General features: G+C 42.8%; 1 protein-coding gene across 1 annotated transcript in view; it reads left to right on the forward strand.

Annotated features, from left to right (window-relative positions):
- SH3KBP1 (SH3 domain containing kinase binding protein 1) overlaps nucleotides 1-17039 on the forward strand; it is a 233214-nt gene extending 216175 nt beyond the window's left edge. The window contains exons 14-18 of the mRNA XM_084262660.1: nucleotides 7947-8056; nucleotides 9334-9459; nucleotides 11871-12142; nucleotides 13597-13660; nucleotides 15975-17039. Coding sequence (XP_084118786.1) covers nucleotides 7947-8056; nucleotides 9334-9459; nucleotides 11871-12142; nucleotides 13597-13660; nucleotides 15975-16016 — 614 coding nt within the window. The 3' untranslated portion in view covers nucleotides 16017-17039. The remainder of the gene's footprint in view (nucleotides 1-7946; nucleotides 8057-9333; nucleotides 9460-11870; nucleotides 12143-13596; nucleotides 13661-15974) is intronic.
- The last annotated feature ends 587 nt before the right edge of the window (nucleotides 17040-17626 follow it).

The raw sequence follows: 17626 nt of genomic DNA on the forward strand, positions 1-17626 counted from the left end.
GTTCTGTTGGTTGCAGCTGTAAAATGTTCTTTTTATGTAGATGTCAGTGCATGGCTTGGTTCCACTGGCATGTTCCGTGGAGTTGTGGCTTGACATTTAAACTTCTTGATAGTAATACAGCACATAATTACAATTTTGCAATCTCTACTGACAAGAGCAAATCATGGTCGGCGAGGTTGCTGCTGATTGTGAATAGAATGGCAGCTATTGCTACTGTTCTTCATGTCTTTGCTTCTTTCCACAATCTGTAAAAAAAAACAAAAACCCTTTGGAAATGTAGCCTTCAGAATATATGATTTAAGAGGAACTGTCCCCATTCCTCCTCACTTTTTCTTTTGTTTTCTTTTTCCCTGTTTTCAGTGATGCCTTTACTTTCCTTTCCACACATCTTTCATCCAGCTTTTCCTATTTACATCTCTTTGCCATGGGTAACTCTTCTTCATTTCATGAGGGTAAGCCTTTTATTTTTCCCATTTCTTTTCTGTCCTGTCTTTGCTTTAGTCGACAGCGAATAACAAACAAATGCAGAGAGAAGTGTTTGTACAACACCTATGTAGCTGTTAAAGATTAGTTTTTTAACTGAAAGTTGAAACTGAATGTGCAGTGATAGAAAATCTTGCATTGAAGGGAGAAATCATTACAGTTTAGTTTCTTGCATCAGAAGAGGTTTCAGTGACGTGATGCGTACGGTTTGCACACGCTGTTTGCCAGTGAGGTGGTTTCATTAACCTGTCCTTACAGGCACACGGTGTCACTGCAAAGTTTAATGCATGGATTTCGTTGTGATGTCCTTCCCTGTTACTAAACAAAAACACTTAGTGACAGGCTGGGGTGGTTCTCAAGTCTGAAAGAGGCAAAAAGCCCAAATGAAACAGAAATTTGAAGAACACCCACTGGCTGTCGGTGGGAAGGGCACGGTCATGTCACCCAAGACTTTGTCTCCAGCGTTGCTGTGGTTAAATCCCAGTAGTTACATCTGTTGTGAAGTCTCGCCTACCAACAACTGCTCTAGATTGACAGCAGCTTTTTGAGCTTAATTAAAATTCTTCTAAAGCAACATAAGTTACCCTGAAAATAAGCCCTGTTCTACCAACAGAAGAGTAGCCCTTATGAAGCATTACAGTGACTGCGACAGGTTCAGCCCATGCCTTATGTCACAACTTGACTTTTTTTACTTAGGTTAAGCGTTTCTTTTTAATGTCACAAAGATTTGTTATATCTGAGGGCCAGTGCAATGACAGAAACATTGAGCACATATTGAGGTCTTATTGCATCAAAATCAAATGCTTCCAGAAAATTACTGAATTATTCTAATTAATCATCGAGTTATTTCTGCAAGTCAGGATTAATCCTAAGGCTTTTAACTATATATACACACATTTTGGAATCCTGCAATCCCAAAGCAAGTCTTTTCTATCCAAAAGAGGCTTGCTTTGAAATCATCTGACACTTCAAATCATACAGATTGAAGCAAAGTGATTTAATGAATAAGAAACAGAGAAATAAAAGGAGGGTATCTCCTGTGGATTAATTAATCTGCACAAGAAGCAGTTTCTGCACTTTGCAGAAAGACTGAGCTGCCCAGGTGCTTCCCACCCGCAGCCAAGCAGACACAGCTTTCCAGTAGCTTCCCCTGGCTCCACACGTTTGGCACAGTATTAATGAAAGCAGTTAAGAACCTTCATCAGCTCTAACGACAGGCACGTAGGCCTTCATTGGTGCCTTATGAAAGGTGTGGTCTCAGTTTGAATGTTCCCAAGAGATTCCCTGAAAGTTGGATGACCTTGAGTCAATTTTTCAGCATTTCTTCAGACTTTAATCTTGACAGCATTTGCTGGCGGGTCATGGAGCAGTGGCTGAACCCACTTTGTTAACAATCCTTTTTTTTTTGTCCTCTCCCCACCCCCCTGCTAGCCTGGGGCTAACAGCTTTCCTGGAAAGGTAGTTAAAGGTAATCTACTGGAAAATATCTAATAAAAAACAAACAACAAAATCTTGAGTATCTCATGTTTCCTTGAGTTGTATTTGCAGTTCTAGAGCTATTACGTGCTCATATATGCTAGGAGCAGGGATTGCTGTGCCTCTGACTGGAAGGAAAAGTAATAAGATTTGGCCCACACTAGGGAAAAAGATGGAGAATCTTTCCAGTAAAAGGTTGTAGAATGGAGTGGGCTTGTCTTTAAATCACAGGCTGATATACTGTTGAGACATTATAATTATTTTGCCTGAAGACACAGAGTAGAAGTTGAAAAAAAGAAATCACTGGTGCGTAGAAGGGTTGGAGGACAGAACGTGACTCATACCATGAAGCCAGAAACCTGCCTAACCCAGTTACTTCTTTCCGTGCTGCCGCTCATTTTAACAGAGCAAAGCACAGGGGCAGAATTACCCAACTGGGTTAAGCTGTAATATTTATGTCAGTGAATCAAAATCACCCGTAAACATAGTTGTGAATTGTAAATGTTGTAATCAGGGATATGTTAATGGTCCATTAAGTAAATTAATTAGGTCTCTTGCCCTGGAGGGTCCAAAAAAGGGCAGTGAACCAGAAATTTAAATCGTTCTCCATGTCTGTCAAGTTGAGGCGCCTGAAAACAGCATATCCATTTCTTCTAGCTCAGTTTTCTTGACCTTTCAGTTCTTTTCTTGGCATCTTCTGAATCGTTAAAAATAAAATCATTATGAGGGCACTGGCAAGGGGTGAGCAAAGCGTGTTATGGCAGCTTTCTGCTTTCGGTTAGTAAAGTCAGGGTTGAAATGGGAAAAGATCACGGTATACTTTAGGAAAGGTGGTTGTCCAGGGACTGTCCTGGCAGCCCGGTGAGCTGAGCTGTTCCCCCACAAAGAGAAGAGCCAGCGGGTGAGCCTCCCCAGCACATCGCTGTTGCACTCCCGAGCACAAAACCCCTGCAGACACAGAGCTCTCCTGCTAAAAGTGCGTTACCCAAACCCCATAAAAACAGGGTCTGCAGTTCATTATGGGTGGGATTCTTCTGCCCTGCCCCTGGCCAGGAAGCATGGCTTTACTCCTTGAAGGATGCAGTGCTGTTCAGCGTGGAGAGTTGCAGAATCTGGGCACTCAGAGTAGTTAAAATAATTGTGGTCTTCTGAAAATTCCCAGTAATATTTGGATTATTTTTTCAGTTGGTTTTTAATTCATTTTTCATAGCTCTCAGGATGATTGTATTTAAAGACAGCACATACACCATTACACAAGCCTGTTGTCAATCTTTTAAATGCATCAAAGATGATTATGAAATGAAATGTGGCTCCATGGCTTTTATGACATTATCTTCTTCAAATTAATTGAAGGCCACCTTTGCCTCATTTCTTCCAGCCCTGCTATATTTCCATTCCACGCAACCTCGCCGTTAGCATTCTGAGTGTCTTGATTCTGCTGTTATCCATCACTTTCCATTTCAGTTTTCTCAAGGTGAAATCTCTCTGCTAATTCAAAAAGCTTTCTGTCTTCGCTACGTATAAATGACTTTGCCCAGAGACTAAAAAAAACCCTCAATGCAAGGTAAAGCTAAGGCCTAGCCACATTTTATGCCAAAATAGTACAAGCAGGGAGGGGAGGAAAGGGGCAAGGAAGGAAGCATAAGCATATCCATTTAATTTTCCTTCTCTTTTTTTTTTTGGGGGGGGAGGGAGAGGAGTGTGTCTCAAGGAGGGATTGAAGGTTATTTTCCGGGAAGGTAAAAGTATAATGAGCTGAAGACTTTTTCCTCATATAATTGTTTTCCTGGATCTAGGCATTTTTTTTAAGAACCATGATCATCATGCTTTAAATAACCGTGTCTCCAAATGAACATAGCAGTGGGGAGACATATCCTACCCTTAAGTGGCTTGGAAAGCTACCAGGGAGTAATTCTTGCACAGCTAATATTTTTCATATTCATTAAATATGTTTGCTCAGTAGGCCAGACATGCTATATGTGTACTACACCAGTGTATCAAAATGACTCCGATGTCTTTCCTCCCATCTCGTGAATTACTCCATGAATTACCAGCTTGACTGGTGAGGCAGTAATAATAATGAATGCATCTGTTTATTTGTAGAGCACATATCGACTGTTTTTTAGTTAGGGAGTGGCACAGTTAATTTCTGGGTGCCCTCTATGTTCGACAGAAGGTTCCTTGCTGTTAGTGATTCCTAGCCGTGGGGAATGCGGGGTCAGTGCGGAGCTCAGGTCTGTTGGATGCTGACGCTGCCTCGCCAGCAATTAACGTGGCTGCAAACACAGGAGGCTTGACTTTTGTTTTCATAGAATCACAGAATCGTAGGGGTTGGAAGGGACCTCGAGAAATCATCGGGTCCAACCCCCTGCCAAAGCAGCTCCCTAGGACATATCACTCAGATATCCAGAGAAGGAGACTTCACACCACCCTGGGCAGCCTGTCCCAGGGCTCTGTCACCCTCACTGTGAAAAAGTTTTTCCGCATGTTGGTGCAGAATTTCCTGTGCTCCAACTTTCAGCCATTGCCCCTTGTCCTATCCCCACAGACCACTGAAAAGGGGCTGGCTGATTCCTCCTGCATCCTCTGCTTCAGATAATTATAAACTTTAATTAGGTCCCCCCTTAGTCTTCTCTTCTCAAGGCTGAACAGTCCCAACTTACTCAGCCTTTCTTCACAGGGAAAATGCTCCAGGCCCTTAATCATCTTCAGGCCCTTAATCATCTTTCACTGGTGTCCCATTTGGTCCAGCTCTGGGAGGTTTTACATTTTGCTTAGGGTCTAAATTTAAGGTCCCAATTTCTGTTTGCTACCAACTAAAATCAGATCTCTGCACATAATGACCTCAGTGAGCATAATATAGTCACACCCATATAACCTTGCTTTTTCCACCAGCAAAAAAAATTATCAAATAACCTATATGAGTAAATTCATTACTGAATCTACAATATATACAAGGGTAGGGCAGGGCAGGGGTCTCTTGAGTGGTTCTGTTCCTCATTTTGCTAGTTACCAGTTTATTCTAGGTGGAAATTTTCCTGAATGAATGCCTCATAGGTGACGACCATGGAAGGTGATGGTAACCTCAGAGGCAGAGTGGATCTGGAAGTGAGAACCATGGCTAAATAAGGAAAACCAATTTGGGAGGGGATAAAGGGCATATGGAAGTACTGGAAATGGATTTACTATTTTAGCATTGTACCAAGTGTTGTCCCTTGCACTTAAATAGAATTTCATTTATAGTATCAGCTGAACGGCTGTGATTTCCCCAGTTTGGCAGCAGGTTCCACCTGTGGAGCCTTTCCAACCTCTGCTTTTCTCATTTTTTTTAATTGAATGCAAGTATAGGCTGCTTTGCTTTGTTTTTGTAGCTATTCAGAAATGGGAAAAGTGGAGGATTCACAGTATTTTTTGGTAATAAAAGCTTTGCACAGAAATGTTCAGCTTTCATGGTATGCATAAAATGCGTGGAGCAGATTGGATCTGCAAGTGCTCCTGGGTCTCAAGGACAGAAATTCTGGATATCACAGAATCTTAGGGGTTGGAAGGGACCTCCAGAGATCATCAATACATTGATACACTCTCTGGATATTGATACATTAAACACGAATATTTGACTATTCTAATGAAACACAGATAACTTCAGGTAATTACTAGTTTATTTAAGCCTGAGAAACACATTGAATTAATGCCTTCATATTTTTTCTTCACTGATTGTTTTCTATACTAGTGTAGATACTTGCCTTTCGTAAGGACAGAGGAAGGGACAGTGGCCCTTCCCATAGAAGCAGGAACACCGAGAGAAGGGAACCCTGTCATGCACCGGAGCCTTCCTAGGCCTCACGGTAGCTTCAGGCTGTTTGCTGCCCCCCAAAGCAGCAGTCTGCTGCCCCCCAAAGCAGCAGTCTGCTCCTCCTCTCAGTTTGAGCAGCTTGTGTCAGTCCTCTGGCTGTGACGCTGAGCCTGCCTCCTGCCTATGTGTTCGTGTGGCTGGGCAAAGCCTGTCAGAAAATGAGCTGGATTAAAACTAGCTCAGGAAAAAAAATTAGTAAAAACTGTTAGGTGGGAAAGAGGAGCTGGGACAAAGGGCAGCTTCAGCTTCCTTTTGTGCCCATGTCTGAGCCTCACTTGTTTATAGAGGAGGGTGTATTTTTGGGCAGTAAATTCTTGCTGTGCAACTTAACAAGGTCACACAGTGGCGAAAATGAAGACAAAGTATAAAAATACCTCAGTGATGTGCTACCTGAACTTAAGCAAGTCATTTAGCTACCCCAGGTGTCAGCTTCAACCTGGGTATTACTGGAAAACAGCTTTTACATTTGCAGTTTTCTCCACAGAAGATAATCTTTTACTTCCATCTCTCCTCTCCTGAAACCCTGAAGTTCTGTAGGGTTTGTGCAGTCTGCTAATGTGAGCTCACTTTTACTTTAAAGGAGCTGTAGCCTCACCAGAGATGCTGGGTACAGGTGAGGGTTCGCATTGCCAAATTCCCATTGGCAGACTTTGTGACCTACCTTTGGACATAGCTTGCAACAGTCAATAGAGAAGCAAGGAGAGAAATACCTGGTAGAGGACAGCAGGGTCACTGGTTATATATAGGAGGAGTTGCTTCAAAAATAGAGTAGTATTTAGAGGTCGATAGCCTTAGACTATTTCAGGGCTATTGAAAGAGGTTTCTTTTTTACTTCTTTTTTAATCTCCCAGAAATGGAAGAATATTGCTGAATAAGGACTATCTGATCTCCTTTACTTCCTAGCTGCCAAATCATGAGTACTTGGAATCAGTTTAAGTGTCCTTCAGTGCATATAGTTTATGGCACAGGCCCATTAATTCGTTGTTCCATTGTGTAATTTTGTAGGATGGTTGTGATGCGGCAAGAAAGCTGGATCTTAGAGATTCATTGTTCTCTAACAGCTCTGAAAATTAAGTGCCCAGTATATAGAACTATTAACTGAAAAGCTCTTCCTTCCCACACGTGGGCCGTGAGAAGTAGTCTGAATAATGAATATCATTCCAGCATTTCATTGGTGTCTGAAAGTACTTACACAGAGTTTTGATTTATCTTGTCTGACGTACCTCTTGCATGTTTTCTGACTCCTTTCTGCTTAACATATGCAGTAGGGCATTTTGAAAGGAAGGTGAGTGAAACTGATATAACCTATAAAAATAGATGAATGGCGTTAGGCCATTTGATTCAGACATATAATCACAAGCTGCAGTTATTCCTTCAGCCTTCACATCATCCTTGCATGTAAACATGCTGCCACGTGGCTGGGCTCGGTAAACACTTCCCCAGTGCGTTTCACTAACCCTGAAGACAGTCGATACCGCGTTGGAGCCAACCTGTTTCTCCTGGGCTCCGCACAGCTTCAGGAGCCTGTTGGAGTTATTATTTATGGCAACCTTTGGACTATTTGAGGGAGATATTCCTCTCACCTAGAGCTAGAGGAGACTGTACTACCTGCAGCTGTGGGTGTCGGGGAAACCTGCAGATGACTTCCAGCTCAGTCATTCTCAATCTGCTGCCATAAGCACTTGCCACAGGTGCAGTGCTGGCAGTGCAGTTCTTGAGACAACACGTGCACTGTCTTTTGTCTCCAGTAATTCAGGGGAAAAAAAAAAATTAACCCCTTCAATAGTAAGGTGGAAATTTTGAAGCAGTTTATTCCATGCCGTAGGACCCATGCCATCGTTCAGCTTTCGCTACGCTGAAAGCAGGGCCAAAGGCTCCTCTACACTTTCTCGCTCTGCTTTATCAGGTTTGAGATGGAAGGGTAATTGTGCTTGGCAAGGGTGACTGGATTACAGCTGCCCTTGACTTCCAGGGTTTTCTAGTGTCATTGTGGTGGCCAAACATCTGCAGAACACTGTGACAGACATGATGGGGAAAATGTGATTTGATTTCTTTGAAATTAGAAAAAAAATGTGATTCTTTCCCCTTGAGGACAATTGCCACAAAACCAAATCCATTCTGTTTTATTTTTAAGACTTGGAAGGATTTGACTCTGTAATACCAATTGCTGAGAAGCTTAATCATCCAACTACAACCAGACCAAAAGCTACTGGCAGGCGACCACCCTCCCAGTCTCTCACATCTGTAAGTTAATTTTCCTCTTCTCTTAAAAATACTTTTTTCTGTTTTCCCCTCCTCTTTGTGTTCCCTGGTGGTTTTACTGCATTTGCACAGCCATTCCCTCACACGTACAGTGAGGTGGAGAGGTGCAGCTCTTGAAAATTAGTGTCAAAAGGCTGCCAGCATTTTGAATACTGATGTTTAAAACATTCCCTCCCTTATAAGATTCGTACCCTCTTATTTGGACGCTGCCAAATATTCTTTGCCAGCCATGACTGAGGCCAGAAAAATAATTTATAAAACTCTTTGGGATAAACTAGTTTGTGCAAAGTATTAAGGATTTTGAAAAGTGTTTCCCAAAGGAAGCATTTCCCTTGGTTTCTCTAGGACATTCACCAGATTTTGAGGACAAACAGACCATTTCAGCCTTCAACACCTCTCCTTGAGCCTCTCATTAAGCTGACATTTGTAAATACAAGTGATTTAAATTACACTCTCTAATACATATCTTTAGACAAGTCGGTCTCATAAACCATACTTTGGAAACCACTGCTTAGTTTTTCAGTGTCTCTTTCTTTGGGGTTTGGAGTCTGTTCGTTTTTTGCATTCTGGAAAATCAGTGAGAGGTTCCCCATGTCCATGTTGCTGAAGAGAAACAAAGTGGAGGGAAACAAAAAGGGTTATTTTGAAAGTAATAGAACACACAAAAAAAAGAAAGCTTTCAAAATTGACTGTGAATGTAAGTGTAGAGGCATGAAAGAGAAGTTAAAAGGTTTTTCTTCCCCTGTCAAATCTATGGGAAAGGAACACGGGGTGGAGAGAACCCTCCCTTGTTTGCCCCTTTGCAAAGAGGCTGTGCACGGGAGGCTGTGCACGGGGCAGCCCTGCCGTGCCGGCAGCACATGGGCCTCTGAAGAGCAGCAAAGTGAGACCTGTGCCAGGCCAAGCGCCCGCAGAGCTGCCCGGGTGGCAGAGCTGCCCTCCCTGCAGCGCGGCGCTCAGCGCCCAGCCAAGGTGCAGCTCCTCTTGGGGACAGCAGGGTGCTTGCATCTTAAGATGCAATGCCATGCAAAGATGTCAATTAGTGTTGAATCCAGCTCTGGAGTGTGTCTTGTTTCTTGAAAGCTTTGAAAGCATTCCAGCCATAAAAAAGGGAGCGGGGGTGAGGGAGGTTCCTGATTGTAAGTAATGTTACTTTGAAAATTATAACTAAAACCAAAGTCATTCTTCTTCCTTTGTTAAATTCTCACAATGAAAATACCTGCTTTTTTTTTCTCCTCTCTTGAAATGTTTGTCTATAGTCATCCCTTTCAAGCCCTGATTTCTTTGACTCACCAAGTCCTGAAGAAGAGAAGGAGGAACATGGTTCCAGCACTCACAAAACTATTGAAGTGTCGAGGAAATCAAGAACTGTTACAATATCACAAGTAAGTTAATTGGAATGCCACTGTTTAACCATATCATGTTTACTTTTAAAATTTAACTCAACAGAAGAAGAAAGAAGCTTTAAATGTTTAAGGTTAACAAAGATTCTTCTGTGTTTGAAATGCAAGTCTAGAGCGAATTGAACAGGTAGAATGTCCACATGACCATTCTGTACAAAAAGAAATATAAAGAATCCTTCTAGTATAAATAAATCCCACAGAGGCACTATGGAAATAAATTTTAGAAACAGAGGGCCTCTTTTTGCAGCTCTAAATTGAGTTTACATTAGAAAAGTCTGTAAGCAGAGAATATAATTCTTTGAGGCACTCTAATAGTATGTGGATTTCTATTTGCAGGAATAATCACTTTTTCATACTGGTGTAATTGTATTCATTTTATAGGCATGTGCCATTCTGACTGTATAGTGGCAGAAAACTATAGGATGTTGCAGAGGGAGTAGGTATGTCAGGCTTTAGAGGTTGGAACTATTTTTTAGTGCATAAGGCTACCTTGAATAATATAAAGTTTACACTCCAGTAGTATAAGAAAAGTACTTGGAAGAGGAAATCATGCACAACTGTGATCAAGCTTTAAGGGTGATGTTTTGCTATAGAGCTCCCTCTTCTGGGAGCACTTGTGTTAAGGAATCCTCTTGGGCCAACATTCCTGAGTTATGTGCTGGCATGCCAAGGATGGAGGTGTGTTGCTGTAAGTCAAGGCTCTATCAGAAAGTAGCTGCTTGAGGCTTTAATGCTGATAGACAGCTAAGCTCTGGAACAAGGTGTGCGATGTGGATGGCTCCCGTTGTGCACTGCTCGCTCTCTCCAGGTTTGAACTCAGTCTGACGTCTCTTTTCAGGCCAATGGAAACTTTCATCTACTGCTACAAGGAATATTATCCATGAAATACCCGTTTCTAGCCTATAGGGACACAGTATTACACAGGCACACACACACACACGTATATCAAATGTTAAAAGAATATTATTAAGGTCATGGAGACAAGCATTGGAGCCACTGGAGTGACTCAGCTTTCTTGTGATTGTAACACCGCTTGACTTCTGTGGTCACACTGGTTTTCCTGCAGAACATGTTCTTTATGCAGCACTTTCCCAGCACAGGCTCTATGCTCAATGCCACTCGTGTTGGGGAAGTCTCTTTTTTTGGGAACTCAGTGGATCCTGCTCTTCCCTCCCCATTACATTTTCTCCTAATTTTCATCTGGCTACTAACTTTGTTACTTTGCTACCACTAATTACTTTGGATGGTTAATGCCACTGCCCCAGTCCCCAGCCCTCACTTACTACGTCTCCTGCCGTTTCCCTCCCATTTTTTCCCTCAATATCTTACCCTGTCTGCCATTCAACTTCAGGATCTCTTTCCTAAAGAGAGTTGGAGACTTGCCTACTGCTTTTTCTTACTCTCTGCCTAATCGGATTTTCAGATACTCCTGGTAGCTGTTGTATAATGCACAGGCTAGCATTGCCCAATAACAATACAATAAACAATTAAGACTCCCCTTACTTGCCATTGTGATAGCTGTACTTGTACAGTGTTTGGTGTCTGCAGGGACGGGGCTGGTCATGCGTGGGAGGTGGACTTCAGTGTTTCTGTACCTTGTCTGACACATAGAGCATTGGAATGCAGTTCAAGCAGCTTGGCATCCTTCTGAGCTAGCCACATAGTTGCAGGGAAACTAGCTTAATGATGCATTTTCCTGTTAAGTTCCCGGAGGAATAAAGAGCCATTTTTAGTTATGGGGATTCACAGAAGCTTCAGTGACCAGAGGACAGTACAGTACATTTATTTCTTGTTAATATAGTAGTGTTTTGAAGCCATGGGAGTTCATTTTTCTTCTTATATCATACCACGAGCATACTTAAGGAATATTTGGGGTTTTTTGTAGAACTAAGGGCAGCATGTTAACACCTTTTTAATTTTTTAAAAAAGATTGGGAGCTGAAGATTCCTTCAACAGTTAGTTGACAATGGTAAATTTAGTCTGCAAAAAATTACAACTTGGCTTCTTGGCCGTGCAGTTTTGTGCTTTGCAGAAGACATCCATGGGTGTAGGTATGTTCTTAGAGACTTGTAAAAGAAACACTGACCATCCTTCTCTGGTTCATTTCACTGTGTGGTCTGAGATCTTGGAAAGGCTGCTGGCTGCTTGTAGTGAGTGATTGAAGAAAGTCCTTCTGAAACAGTCTGAACTTGAGTCTGAACTAGACCTCCTCTGATGTACACGTACAAAGATAATGGCTAATTGTTACATTTATTGTGCTTTCACCAAAACTGTCCCTGTTTGAATGTGGACCTTCAAAATTACTGAAGAGCGGCAAAGTGCGTCATATTTGTTAGAGGTCTGACTTTCATACAGCTTTCTCCAGAGAGGAAACGTTATTCTTTTTCTTGCAGGTGTCTGAAAACAAAACTTCCTTGCCTCCAAAACCAGGAGGTCTGGCTAGCGGCAGCAGCTTACAACCATCACTATCCCCTTCACCATCACCTGGATTTCACTCAATTGCTATGGGAACAACAGGCCACAGGTCAAATTCCCCGTCCCTGTTTGGTACTGAAGGAAAGCCAAAGACTGAGCACTTGAGCCAGGGCCAGACTGCCCTGGAGGAGCTGAGAACACAAATTAAGGAGCTAAGAACCATCATTGAAACCATGAAAGACCAGCAAAAGTAAGTACTGCAGACCACAGCTGCAGGTGGGCTGAATTCCTTCATGCATGGTGGTGGCAGTGTCTTCTTGAGCTCCCTCCTCCACCTATGTTGCTCCACACCTTTGACTTTGTGTTTGTGAGGGATTTTCATCTGACAACACGTGCAGGGGTGAGAAGCTCAGGCACCATCCACCTGTAACAGCTTTTCTTACTGTGTTATGACATAAGCAGATGTTCAGAGGGTGTTGAATAAGTGAAGTTACCAGCTATACACAGTGAATAAGGGTCTTGCATTGTTTCATTTGCCATTAAGTGTTTGGGAACTGATGTGCACTGGTCTTAGTAAGGGGTGCATTTGTTCTGGCTGTAGCACAACTTACTACAAGTTCCTAAAATTGTTAAGTCAATTTCTCGTTTGACAGCTAGCTTATTTCCCAGGAAGCTTGTCTAACAAGAACTGAATTGTGATTAGGAGATTTGAAGACCTTTGTGTTTATGACCCAATTCTTGCTGGCTTAGTGTTGGGCAGGTTTCTTTTCTTTAAGCTGCCATTTTCTTAGGAGAAATTAGGGGTGGTGTGTAGCTTTTCCTATTCCTGAGAATATTGAATGTGTTGGAAGCTAAACCTTCACTTACCCTGTCAGTTGTGTGTAGGCCAGGCAGGAAAAAGGGAAAGCAGAAACTGGGAGAAGAGACTTAGGGGACGGAGGGGGGTAGAATTTGGGAGAAGATGTGGGAGAGCATGGTTCAAGCTGGATCTAGCCAGTGAGCCCCACAGCTTTGCCTCTTAGGCTGGCTGATCCCTGCTCTTCTGGTCTCCATGGCCCTTCTTGCAGGGGCTGCTTCCACCTGCTGGTTTCTGTCTTAAGGTGAGATCACTCTGGGGGAACATAAGGAGGTGTCTGCTCCTTATAGCCATGTTCTCCTTCCCAACAAAGAAGGATGACAGTGAAGTCTTATAAATTAAGCTAAAGCTTACATTGCATAAGTGCCTTAAGTATGTGGCAGCCAGGCAGGACTTCTGTGACCAGTTCCTATAACCCACCAAAGCCAACCCATCTCCTCTTGTATGAAAAAAGACAACTGGGTGCTGATGAAGTGCTGATACAGCCAGTCCAAAGCGAAGTCTGTGGATGAGTCACCTTCTCTGGATGTGTTCAAAAAAAGGGTAGATGAGGTACTTAGGGATTTGGTTTATCTTAGGATGGGAATGGTCGGACTTGATCTTCAAAGGTCTTTTCCAACATCATGATTCTGTGATGCAGGGGGAGGGGGGAGGGCAGCATGTGTGTGATGTGCTTTTTAGAGAGCCTCACTTCTCTGCAGTCCAGCATCTAGTACAGAGGCTCCCATTAGTGGTTCAGAGAACAAAGTGTAACTAGCGAAGCAAGGAAAATGTCTCCAAGAAGTGATCGGTTTTATTTAATAGTTTAATTGTTTTCATTCCAAGCTTTCTTTGCATTCTTTCAACAGAAAAGAGATTAAACAGTTGCTGTCTGAGTTGGATGAAGAGAAGAAGATCCGTCTACGATTGCAGGTAGTTAAATTATTAATAATGTTACGGAAATATTGGGAGAGTTGATTGATCCTAAGGTATGGGACATAAAACTCTGCTAAGATACTTAGATTCCAGGGCACCAGAAACTTCTGATGTTTCTGAAAGGGATACAGCTGTTCCCTTCATAGTGTTGCCAGTCCATGTCACAAAAATTGCAGCGCTGGATTCTTACTGATAATTATCTAAAAATTTAACGGCACAGGCAGACAAATTTAAAAACCAAACCAAAACCCACAGATAGGATCCAAACTATGAGATTTCTTAGTCTCAGTGTTAATGGCTTGATTTTGTCACAAGTAAAATCATACCTTTTTAAATGGTTGCCATGTCCCAAAGCTTTATATTTTGCAGTAGGCTTGTCTCAGTGTTGATATGTGTGGAACATTGTTTGATATAGCAAGATTTTTATGCCTGCTTTATGGAGTGTACCCAGGTTGTCTTTCCTAAAGCATCCTAAACTATATAAAAGAAGCTGCTTTGATTAAGACCCCAGTTACTGCTGCAGTAGTTTGTGTAGTACTTCAGCTCTAGGTGTTGTCATCCTGGCTCAGTGATTTGCCAGGTAGCAGCCTGCCCAACCTGTGGGAGCGTGGTGGAGCTGCGCCTCTGCTGGTATCATTGGCTGGACTGCTTCCATGCAGAACGTCACTCAAAGTGCTTTTCTGGATTCTGAAGAGAGATGTACTTGACAAGTGGTTTAGTATTGATTATATTTTTTTGTTTTATGGTACAGGTCAGCTGTAGTTTTTCTTTGTACTGGGGATAGAAAATCAAACTCTCATTTCACGTGGCTGTTCCCACTCAGTAAAGTGCATGGGGACATGGCAAAGGGTGGCAGAACTAGGGACCATCAGTGGCTGTGTGCCAGGGCTGCCTAAAGGACTTCGTGTGTGCAGCCACAGCTTCCAGTAACACACAATTCATGTTCAGCTAAAATTGAAATTTATTCAAATAAAATCAGTGAACATTCTTAATGGTGCCTATTGATTTAGTCTAACAAGAATATTCAGAGGTCAAGAATCTACCTACAAGACTGGCTTTAGATCTTTATAGAGACCTGCATTGATGTTGTAAAATTATGACCTTATGGCTGGCTGCTTTTAATCATAGAATCCCAGAATCCCAGACTGGTTTGGGTTGGAACAGACTTCAAAGCCCATCTACTTCCAACCCCCTGCCATGGGCAGGGACACCCTCCACTAAGCCCATAGCCATCCAGCCTTGACTGCCAGGGAGGGGCCAGCCACAGCTTCTCTGGGCAGCCTGTGCCAGGGCCTCACTGCCCTCACAGGGAAGAATTTCTTCCTGATACCTAATTGAAATCTGCTCTTCTTCCACTTAAGCACATTACCTGTCACTCCATGCTCCTGTAACCAGTCCCTTCCCAGCTTTTCTGTGGGCCCTGCTCAGGTTTTCTGTTGAGGTACTGGCAGGCTGCTCTAAGATCTCCCCAGGGCCTTCTCTTCTCCAAGCTGAGAGTTTTCTCCAGTTGAAATGTTGCTTATACTGGTGAATGTTCAGCTGCTAGCCAAGGTGGCATTATGAGCTTTACACGAAGAAGAGTTGAGCAAACCAATCTGCAGTAATTTAAGAGTGCTCTGAGAGTCATAAAGCAGCACAGCTCTAAGTCCGTGTATTAAAGACGACTGCCCTGATGACACGGCGCAGTTGAGCTCTGAGGGTGTGTTTGTATAAATCTAATCCCCTGCCTCAGGGATTTCTGTGTCTGTCAGAGGGGCCAAGTGTGCACCTAGGGCTGCTTTCAGCCACATCCTTTTACCACACAGCTGTACATCCATTAGAGCCCTGAAGAGGCCTGGCCATAGGCTTGCTGGGTGTCAAAGGCAACCACCGTCCCCACAGCAAGAACCATCCCTACAGAAGAGCAATGATAGGTTTTGCTCTGCAGCTACCAGTGCTCATTGTCAGCAGTTAGGTTTCCTTGTGGCAGGTGTAAGTGTATGGACACAGAGCTCCTTCTGCAAGTAAATCCTGGCAGCAAGCCACGTGGCTTGAGAAAGTTCTAACATAAAGAGTTTGAAAGGCCTCGTGATACATCCATTCAGTAGCTGCACTTGTCAAGGTCTGAGTGGAAGAAGCTGGGAGTGGTCATCTTATGCATCTGAGAAGGTCACCTCAATTTGTGAAATCTATGGATATGAGAGTAGTGTAAAACCTGTATTTAACACCCATGGACAGGATGGAACATGTGCTTTTCAAGCAGCACCAGTTTGTTAACCTCAGTTTGTTAACGCACCTAATTTCATCACCAATCTTTCTCATTTCTTTTCAGATGGAAGTTAATGACATAAAGAAAGCTCTTCAATCAAAGTGAATACTTGCTAGGTGGAATGTTGCATTATTCTTCATGACTGAGACTCGAATTTATGCCCCAGCCAAAATAACTTTGTGCCAAATGATTTAAGAATTGCCTCAACATCCCTTTATCTGAAGGATTAGCACAACAGTCTTTGATAGCACAACAGGAACACCAACAGTGAGGATGAAATTTCCACCCGAAGCAGTGCAGTGCGGCACTAGTTGTGACTGAAATTGATCTTCTTGTGCTAAAGGCTCTCTACTTCAAGATCCTAGGTGAAATGAAAACTCAGGCAGTTTAGTCCATAGTGGTACTATTTTGATGATATTTTTCCATAAATAAAATGTATTTCAGATTATCTGTTTACAAGCTTTATGATTTTGACTTTTGGTTTTTAATTGTCTTTTGTCACAGATTTTAAAATGTTTGTACTGCATATAGCCAGGAACGAATGTTAACGTTGGGGCTGGAGGGATTATTTTTGCTTCGAGAGCAAACAGCCTACTTTTTGTTATGGTTTGAAGTTCTGTTAAATATGCAATTTTACGTCCCCAGATCCCCTACAATTTAAACTTTGGTTGTGTACAGTAATGTATTTACAAGAAGGAAGCAAACCAACAGAGAAATCCAGTCTTTGCAATGATTTGTGCCTTTCTTTGCCACACACTGACTGGAGCCGGTCGCAAGCCAGGTCTCCCCTAATGTAGCTACCACGACGACTCCTGTCCCCGGCGCCCGGCGGAGGTCACCTTCTCAGTGTACAGCTGCTCAGTCAGTAGAGCCAGGTTTGTGCGAGGTGGCAGGGCAAAAGGGCGCAGCTGAGAGCAGCTTTGCCTTGAGCAGCTGTGGCTTTTTAGCTTTCCTGGTTTTGATAGGCCTCTCCCTCAACTTGAATGTTCATCTCCGCTTGATTTTCATTAGACGACTTAAACACCCGCCTCTGTCCCCAATTTTGCACAGAGTGAACAGAATATGCATTATAAAAGCAAAAATAAATAAAAGTAATCTATAAAACATGAATAAAAAGTTGTATTATTTCATGCACAAGGTCCTCTGTTGTGTGACATCGTTTCGTTTGCTGGGTTTATGTGTTGTCATTTGCTACAGTATGTCGTGTGCTTATGGACTGATACACTTTATGGTCCTGGTTTTGCAGCTGGACTTCCTTTTCATCGTTTTATTGAGCCTAATGCTTACTTCATTTCTTCCAGTTGCGCTCTTTGCCTTCATCCTTTCCAAGTAAGGTCTCTCCTTTTTCTGTTTGTGGTTTTGCATGTTCTTTACCAGCAGCAGGGTACCCCACTCCTTGTCAGCAATCTCTGTTAAAGCGTTTAAAGAATGGACAGTTTTGCACAGCGTGGAGCGAGTGGGTGAACGGGATTGGTGATGCTTCAGAGTGACCAAAAAACCCCCTCAAAGGATCTCTTTGGCATCCTATCAAATGCTAGAGCTGTCCTCACCCTGTATCACAGCTAACCACCCTGCCTGCCGGGAGCTGGGTGAGAGGGGGTGTTGAGTTCGCTGGTCACGTTCACACATGGTTGGCAGAGTTCCCATAATCTCTTTGATATGCACAGATGTATAAAATACACATGCCCTTATACCCAAATCTTGCTTTGTGGGTC

Source organism: Gallinula chloropus (assembly GCF_964237585.1).
Source record: "Gallinula chloropus genome assembly, chromosome: 1".
NCBI classification, from domain to species: Eukaryota; Metazoa; Chordata; class Aves; order Gruiformes; family Rallidae; genus Gallinula; species Gallinula chloropus.